Raw genomic sequence first — 9829 nt, forward strand, 5'->3', positions numbered from 1 at the left:
ATCGGCGTCATACAGTCATCGTCATGCACACGTTGTGACACCTTCGTCGTGATGAAGGCTCGATTGTTACATCGTCATTATTCTAACTTCGACGTTCGATCCTTGTCCTGTCGTCATCATCACGCGAGTGTCATCATACAGGTTTCATGAGGTAATCATCGCTATTACATAGTCATCATATACTTTGCGTCATCCGAGTCTCTTTATGCCGTTCCTTGTGATACTGTTATACATACGCTAAACCGTCGTTACTGTCACTTTGATAGGCGACACCCGTCTCGCCGTCGGCGTTTACTCATCTTTAGTCACGGTGTCGTTCTACCCTCTTCATCGCTTAAATATTGTCATCCAATTATTGTCATGTCATAAACGCCGTACCCACTTTGTCAATTCTTCCACGTCTTGTTTGATGCTCCGGTGTAATCACGCGCTCGTCATACAATTGCGATCGAAGTGCTGTCGTTATGCCACCGTAGCTATTGCGTCAGTGCCGCAAAAATCATACATACACTGGCATACTCTCGTCGTCATTCGCACTCCACCTGATTATGGTCATAGCGACGGTGTCACGCCGTCATGGTCATGCAGTCGTCATTTCATTGTCGCCATGCGATCGTCGTCACGTTGTGAGCGTCATTCCGGATTCCGAAGACAACGTGGTGTATAACTTTTCAGATTGGGCACCCATGCGACTACATTCTCAGCTGACTTAAATTGGCAAACAACATCGCCATCTGTGTAAGGTTTGAGTAGTCGGTGATAATTTATTTAATAAAAATGTACTCTGTGTGAGTTTACTTGAAACACAGGTAGATAACATCTCTAACCGTAGCTGGAGTACATGAAGAGATGCGCCCTAACCTCCCCTTCCACTGCTCTCCTTGCGCGCGCACATTTGCCCGCTGCCTCGCTCGCGCGCGTGGGGGGCGACGCGCAGCATCCCTGCTTTTCTTCCTCGTGAGCTCGAGAAAGCACCGCCGCATCTTAGCTGCAATCCTCGGCTGACCCTCGCAGGTTTTCGCTCGCACCTACACCACACGGTGCGCTGGCGCGATGTTATTGCACTTGAACTTTTTATCGAACATTACGGTGACATCGGAAGTTCACCTAGGGCCTCCGTATAATGGAGTCGGGCTAGTGAGCTTTGAGCTTAGTGGCTAGTGAGCGTTGATGTGCAAATATACATGTGTAGCGAAGAGAGACGCTAGTGGGTTCAGCGCTACTGGCTCTAAACGCTAGTGGGTCGAGCGCTCCTGCTCAGCAACGGCTCTCGTGCTTGGAAGCTGTGACTGCCCTGCCTGTTGACTTTGCGTTTTAGAATTGGTGGAGTGTGCGGGGTACCCTCAGACGATCATCCTGGAACTCCGGTCCCGTACCCTACCATCTACCATGACCCAAGACGCCTCCCAGCAAATGCCTCCTCCTGCCTCCTCGTCATCGCGACGCTCCTATCTACACTAGAGCGGACGACACTGACGTGGACGAATGGCACACGGCGTACGACAGGGTATGCGACCATAACAAGTGGGAAGAAGCGGCCAAACTGAGCCATGTTATCTTCTACCTCACTGGAGTGGCCAGCCTGTGGTATAACAACCATCAAGCAGAGTTCCCGAGATGGTCGGAATTTAAGACTTCCCTCATCGATGTATTTAGTCGCCCTGCTGTTCGAAAGCTGCGTGCCCAGCAACGTTTGCGAGAACGAGCTCAACAGCCAGGCAAAACATTCACCAGTTATATCGAAGATGTCCTGGACCTATGCAGGAAAGTCGATTCGACCATGGTGGTGTCTGATCGAATTCGAAACATCCTCAAGGGCATAGAAGACGATGCCTTTAACATGTTGCTGGCCAAAAGTCCACGCTCTGTGGCTGAAATTGTCACACTGTGCCAGACCTATGAAGAACTCCGCAGGCAGCGGTCACTGACCCGCCGATCTCTACCGCGTGCCAAACACCTCGCTGGTTTGGCTGCCATTTGCAACCAGGCAGCGTTGCTCGCAGAAATCAAGGCGTTCGCCCGCGAGGAAGTTGCCCGTCAGCTCTCGTTGATGGATTTTGCACAGCCGCAGTCGGTACACGCACCTATGCCAAGTTTCGCGCCTCTGCTTCGTCGCGTCATAGTGCAAATACTGCACGAGGTTTTGCCTGAGCACCACCAGCGTGTTCTTGCGGCTGCGCCTCACAGCTACGCCGAAGTCATGGCCAGGAGCCAACAGATACCGATGGCTGTGCCACTCAGCTACGCGGAAGTCGGCACCCAGCCTCAACAACTGCCTCAACTGGGACCGCCGAAGTCCTCGCTATGCCCCGAGAACAGCCTTCACCAATCACTTCACCAGCCGCGACGTCGAACGCGTCCTTCCACATGGATGGGACCTGCCGCAACGACTCGGTGGCGTACAGCGGACAATCGACCGATATGTTGTGCGTGCGGCTATGCAGGCCACGTCGCACGCCACTGTAGTCGCGTGCAGTCGCCTAGCGCTACGCCATATGTGCGAAGTTCTATGGCGGGTTCTCCGCGCCCTTATTACGACGACGAACCTCGGGCTGCTTCACCACCATTCCGCTGGTCCGCCAACATCCGCCGATCAACTTCTCCACGCCGACGCTCCCCATCACCGATGCGGCCTCGTCCTGAAGCTCGGGATGATGAAAACTAATCGTCGCAGTCCATGAGGCAAGGGCTGCGACGCCGTGCGGAAGTCCTCAACGTAGCCCAACCAATGTGATAGACGTGTTAGCTGACGGTGTGCGCACATATGTCCTCATGGATACCGGAGCCACTCTATCTGTTATGGGCGCAAAACTTTGTCGCTTCCTTCGGAAGGTTACGACGCCCATTGCTGGATTCGCCCTCCGCACAGCAGGCGCACAGCGTATTCACCCGATTGCGGCGCGCACCGCTCGTGTTCTCATCGAGGACGTTGTATACGCCGTCGAATTTATTGTGATTTGTACGTGCTCCCACGAAGTTACCCTGGGGTGGAACTTTCTCGCCTGCCACGATGCCTTCATTCATTGCGCATGGGCCGAACTAGAACTGTCGCCGATCTCAGATATGACGCTTGCCGATATTCCTTCTTTTGCTAACAAACTGCTTGTCAGGAACGACACCGACGTTCCTCCCAACTCGTCAGTGATTGTATGAATACATTGCAGCAGCCTTTCTGACGCCATCGCACTACTTTCTCCGTCGGGGCACCTTTATACTCGACAAGGTCTGCTGCTGCCTTTTGCGACTGTGAACGTCAAACAGGGCTCCACAGCTATTTTTGTCTCTAACCCCATCCCATACCCTGTGATATTGCTTCAAGGCGAATGTCTTGGCCGTGACAAATTACGGATGTTCCCGAAGACACGTCCTGCGCCAGTTGCAACACGCTCGGTTTTCCCTCTACGTCCGACCCTTTGCCGACAGGTGCGCTCGATTCATCTAATGCCGATGGCCTCACCGCACCTCAGCGTTCGGAGCTTCGGCGCATCTTAGAAGAATTTCGTTCTTCTTTTGATGTCGGACTACCTTCCTTGGGCCGTGCGTCTGCTGTCACGCACCATATTGACACTGGCTCCCAACGGCCATTGCGGCAACGACCATATTGCGTCTCTGCCACAGAACGTCATGTGATTAATGAGCAAGTGGACGATATGCTTCGCCGCGAAGTGATCCGACCCTCGAACAGTTTATGGGCATCCCCTGTCATCCTTGTTACGAAAAAAGACGGCTCGGTACGGTTCTGTGTAAACTATCGGCGCCTGAACAAGATCATTCGCAAAGATGTATACCCGCTGCCGCGAATCGATGACGCTATCGATAGCCTACAAGGAGCAGAATTCTTTTCATCGCTATATTTACGCTCCGGCTATTGGCAAGTGCCTATGGCTGACGACGATAGGCGGAAGACAGCCTTTGACACACCCGACGGCTTATACGAATTTAACGTCATACCCTTTGGACTTTGTAATGCGCCAGCAACCTTTCAACGCATGATGGACACAGTTCTCCGCGGTTTGAAGTGCCACACGTGCTTATGTTAACTCGACGACGTTGTTTTTCGCCTCTGACTTCTCCACGCACCTTCAAGGCATACGGCGTGTTTTGACGTGCTTAGCAAACGCTGGCCTCCAACTGGACCTGAAGAAGTGCCCATTTGCAGCGCGGCAGCTCACGACACTAGGTTTCGTCGTCTCGAAGGATGGAATCCTCCCCGATCCAGACAAACTTCGTGCCGTAGCTGAATTTCCTAAACCGACGTCCGTCAAAGAACTGCGCTGTTTTGTAGGTTTGTGTTCCTACTTAAAGCGCCTCATTCGCCATTTCACCGCCGTCATATCGCCCCTGACTAAGCTCCTTGGCAATAACGGAGCTCTCCGTTCGTGGTCGTCCTAGTGCCACGAGGCGTTCACTAAGCTCCGTCGTTTGCTGACGTCTCCTCCCATTTTGCGCCACTACGACACAACGGCACCTAATGAGGTACACACAGATGTCAGCGGTGATGGCCTCGGCGCTGTCCTTGCGCAGCGCAAAGAAGGGTTTCCTGAATATGTTGTGGTATATGCAAGCCGTATCCTTACTAAAGCCGAGACCAATTACACCGTCACGGAAAAAGAATGCCTGGCGATCATCTGGGCGCTCACCAAGTTCCGGCCCTATTCCTATGGTCTCCAATTTGATGTCCTCATGGACATCCATGCACTATGCTGGCTGTTGCCATTGAAGGATCTCTCAGGCCGTCTCGCTCGCTGGGCGCTTCGCTTACAAGATTACGATATCCGCGTACTGTACCGCAACGGACGCCAGCATGCTGATGCTGACGCCCTCTCACATTTTGCTTTGCCAGACGACAATGCCTGCTGCGCAATATCCCAGCTTGACGTTTCTCCCGTCGACACTGGGACCATAGCTTCTGAGCAGCGCAAGGACCCCTGGATTGCCTCCATCATAGACTGCCTTGCTGATCCGTCATCACTTGTGCATTGCGCCGTCAAGCTCCCCATTTCGCCATTCGCGACGACCTGCTTCACCGACGCAATTACACCTCTGACGGCCGCCAGTGGTTATTATTTGTACCTCCAAGCCTGTGTTCTGAAATCTGCGCATCGTTCCACTCTGATCCGCAATGTGCTCACTCGGGACTTTTCAAAACCTACAAGCGCCTCCGACGACGCTACTATTGGCGAGGAATGTACAGCCACATTCAAAAGTTCGTCCGCTCATGCCCCGACTGCCAGCGCCGAAAATCTTCACCCCACCTCTCGCCAGCTCGTCTGCAGCCTCTACCCTGCCCTACCCGGCCGTTTGGGTGCATTGGCATCGATTCCAATGGGCCATTTCCCCTGACGTCGGCTGGTAACCACTGGGCCATTCGGGCAGTAGATCACCTTACATGATACGCTGAAACCGCCGCTCTCCCAGCAGCTACAGCGCGCGATGTTGCATCATTCCTGCTTTGCCGATTCATCCTGCGGCATGGTCCACCTCAAGAACTGCTCAGCCATCGCGGACGCGTCTTCCTGTCGGAAGTAGTTGAAGCGATTCTCAAACAGTGCCACGTTGTTCATCGTACGACTACGGCGTACCACCCTCAAACGAATGGCCTCATAGAACGCTTCAACCGTATGCTCGACGACATGCTTTCAATGTACGTTGCCTCCAACCACACGAACTGGAACGCCATTCTGCCATTCGTCAACTACGCGTTTAATACCGCTACGCAGAGCACCACTGGATGTTCGCCCTATTTCCTGCTGTATGGTCGACACCCTTCGCACACCATCGACACTATTCTTCCATACCGGCCGGATGCATCCGAGTGCGTGCCTATTTCGGCCACGGTCAGACATGCAGAAGAGTGCCGCGAGCACTCGCGGTGACGCCACTACCACGGTCACCTTCGATCCGGGCGCACTCGTGTGGCTCTCAGTCCATTTAACTGCTCTGGCCTCTCATCAAAACTGGTCCCTAAGTATGAAGACCCTTATCGTGTTCTCGAACGTGCATCTCCTGTGAACTATGTCATAGAACCAGTTGAGCCATCTTCAAGCATGCGCCGCCGTGGACGAGACATTTTCCATGTCGACCGTTGAAAGCATTACTACGACCCGCTCATCGTGACGAGCTGTTAAGTCGCCGGACGGCTCCCTTCTCGCTCCCAGGTGGTGATTGTAGCGAAGAGAGACGCTAGTGGGTTCCGCGCTATTGGCTCTAAACGCTAGTGGGTCGAGCGCTCCTGCTCAGCAACGGCCCTCGTGCTTGGAAGCTGGGGCTTCCCTGCCCGTCGACGTTGCACTGCTCCTATATCTGCCAAATAAACACCTTTAGAAATGAAAGACTACGCTCACTCATCTTCACTGAGAGTTTCCTAGCTCAATATAATCTTGTAGCTCTTGGGCATGCGGCTCCACTGCATCCCAACGAAGAAATAATCACGATTTGGAATGATGACAGTCGCGGTATGACTGCTACCCAATGACGATGAGTAAAAATGGTTTTAGGCGCGAAACATGACATGGACTAAGAACAAACGCGGGCTGGCACAATTACAATGACTTTATGATGTTGACACATTGGCGATGACTTGCCGACAACAGAATAATAATGGTATGACGACGATGGCAGCATGATTACAATGGGATGACAGCACTGGAACGACGACTACTGTAGGTGGACGACGGCTTGACCACATTGGGATGACAAATGCGCAAAGTCGGATTGGAATTGATAGGACGGCCAAGACAGCATCACAAAGGAACGACTCGTTGACGATTGTGTGACAACTAAGCAGCGGGGGCGTTGGAATGACAACGACTGTATAATAACGGTGGTTACGCAACTGTGGGATGACGACGGTATATGGCGGCAGCGTGGCAACGGCTTGACGATAGCGCTATGAAGACGCTTTAATGGTGACGCTCGTGTGACAATGAGGGCGTGATGACGTTGTGATGACGAATCTGGAATGATCATGAGCGCATCACAAGAACAGTATGAGCACAATTACTTGACTTCTGTTGACGCCTATGGTGTGCCGTCGAGAGCATCAATACGTGGCCGTGATGGCGACTCCATCTGAACGAACCACAATGGATGAGGGTGACGCGGTGACAGCGATGGAGTCATCAAAACAGCACCACTATGCAACGTGTTTGTTTTGCAGAATACGTCCACGTTTACGCGCATCAGTTGCCGTCGCAGAAGTAGTGGCCAATATTAACTGGATGTCTTCGACTATGATACCCCGCGTAGACAATTCTTTTTACTCGGCGTCTAAAACATCTCGGTAAATTATTGTTAAAAATACCCAGCCTTACAGAACGTTGTCTTCACAAGCGACACGTGAACTGCCGAACAGCGCCTTCCTACTCCGTAAGAATGGCAGCGAAAATAGACACCGTTCAACACAATATTCGCCTAATGATGACTATCTCGTAAGCTAATTTGAATAACAGGGAAGCGGTTTGGGCGTGTTGGTGGGATGCATACAAACTGGGATACATAGCGCAAAAATGACACAGGGACAAGCATCAACACAGGACGAGCGCTGAGGATAACGATAGGATAGGATAGAATATGATAGGACACAGGATAGCGCTCGTCCTGGGTTCCTGCTTGTCCCTGTGCCATTTTTACGCTATGTATCCCAGTTAATTTGAATAAGTTGATTCGCGAAGCATCTACGACGGAAGACTACAGAAGTCTGGCCAGAAAACTGCGTGCTTTTAGTACAACCGTAGCGCATGAAATTTCATGCCTATTGAGGTACAAACACAATAAAGTTGTTTCAAACTTCATTATTATTAACGCAATTGTAACGAACTGCTTGAAAGTTGCAAATTTATTCGTTCAAATTTGTAACCTATCAAATCTACATATAGAGCAATTCCCAAAATGTGACTATGGACAACTAAGGACACAAAGTAATACATTAGTCTCACAGCAATCAGAATTATTAAGCCCTCTTTTCTTTGATATTATAATGGACGTCTTGTCTCTTTTAACAGCTGACTGGGTGTCCAAGCAGTGCCAGTTCCTGGGGCATGAATGTGTTAAGTTGGAGTTTTGTAAGCCAAAATATCGGCTCCGACTCCGTGGCTGCGGAGACGGTAATGTGTGCTGCAACGTCCGTAAGTCCCAGCTTTTCTTTTCTCAAGACAGTAAGTCAATAGTAGAAAAACGCGTCCTGTTGAGCCAAGCGCCCAGTCGATCACTGTTCAATTCGCCATTATTGCGTCACTATTACTCTGCTACTCCCGCCAGGCGTCCCTCTTCTTTCCGACGCTCCTGCTTTCTGTTATGAATCGGTGTTGCTTTAGAGGGTCATTCAGTATTTTACAAAGCCGATGAGGAATAAAAGAGAAAGCGGACGCTGCAGTTTTCTGGCGAGATATTGCCGAATAGCGACATAGCTGCAAAAAGAAAAGGGGGCGACATTTTCTCCTTCTTTATACTTGCATATCTTAAGAATCGCCATGCGAACATAGAAACACATTGCTATTAAAATATTAAGATATAGTAATTTTAAGTCTATAAATGTTACTTATCAGCTTAAGGGTGCGGTATTAAGGATTCTGTGCTGCATGATATGCGATTAGCGGTAAAGCAATTTTGTTGCATTTACTGCTTTCCTAAGACTTCAGCAGATCAAACCGTAGTGTGCACATATTGCGGTTGAGAAATTGTCGTTTCTTTACACTGCAACCGCAGTCAACTCCAATGGCACAGTTTTTGAAGATCGTCACAGGTACGTAAGCAATCGAAATTTACTCATGTCATCCAGGGGTCACTCATTCTAGCGAATAATGAAACAACTTCAAAATACAGTTATGAAACGTGCCTGTGTCGCAAGCTTGCACCTTAGCTGACACGTCTTGAAAAATCCGCAGTTCCATGCCGCTTTATGCAAATGCGTGATACCATTTACACACTACGAGTTACTTACAGACTATGAGTTGCACCTACGAATCTATATTCTAAAATGTTAAGTATGATTTTAACTAAATGAGTATTTCTACATTGCAGGTAAAACTAGATCATGCATCAAAATCGGAGGAGAATGCCGAAAGAAATGCCGTCAATATGAAGTTCCGAATCGTTACGTCAAATGCAGAAATTTATTGAAGAAGTGCTGCGTGGCCGTCGAGTAGCACAGGGCTTCGACAACGCTGGGAACCTAACAACACTGCTTCTCAGTTTCTTGAAAAGAAACTCTGCTTTTTCAACTGGATATACTACGTTAAAGGAATAAAAAAAAACTGGCAACAATAACTGATACACAGCATTATCTTTATACATTCCACGTTGTTCCTGCGAACTGAGTTTGCTCGTCCGACAGATTATCCAATTAATACTCGCTGCTGTCGTGGTAGCACATTACACGTATATAAGCTTTAGGTTTACGCCGCGCTTCTCCAACGTGGACCCGTTGGCTGTGCTTCTCTGGGAGCATGCGCAGGCCAGCGGTGCGAGATGGCTGCAACGTCGGCGTGGCAGCACATATATGACAACAGCAGTAGTTATAGAGATAAGACGGTCGTAAGGATGGTGCTAGCCCGACATCGTATCAACAATGAGGGAATTCCCTTATAAAATCGAACATGGAAATGTTGGCATATTGTTGATGAATTGTTGACCTAATAGCCTTTTAAAAATGGCTGAGCAATTATTGAAAGCCCATAGCAATAATTCAGCAATAAATTTGTTGCGTAGTTCACAACAAAAAAGCCGTTGACTGCAAGCTGTTGCCATATAGCTGAATAGTATTGAGCATTATTGAGCCTTTATTGAGTTGTTCCCAACAATAAAGACGTTGACTAAAATGTGTGGATAC

At 49.9% G+C, this 9829-nt stretch overlaps 1 protein-coding gene across 2 annotated transcripts in view; it reads left to right on the forward strand.

Moving 5' to 3' along the window:
- LOC142578007 (uncharacterized) overlaps positions 1 to 9271 on the forward strand; it is a 57048-nt gene extending 47777 nt beyond the window's left edge. For both annotated transcript variants that reach the window (XM_075687436.1, XM_075687435.1), the window contains 2 exons: positions 8004 to 8126; positions 9022 to 9271. In XM_075687436.1, the coding sequence (XP_075543551.1) occupies positions 8004 to 8126; positions 9022 to 9146 (248 nt within the window). In that variant the 3' untranslated portion in view covers positions 9147 to 9271. The remainder of the gene's footprint in view (positions 1 to 8003; positions 8127 to 9021) is intronic.
- Positions 9272 to 9829: the final 558 nt, after the last annotated feature.

Source organism: Dermacentor variabilis, chromosome 4, assembly GCF_050947875.1.
Source record: "Dermacentor variabilis isolate Ectoservices chromosome 4, ASM5094787v1, whole genome shotgun sequence".
NCBI lineage: Eukaryota > Metazoa > Arthropoda > Arachnida > Ixodida > Ixodidae > Dermacentor > Dermacentor variabilis.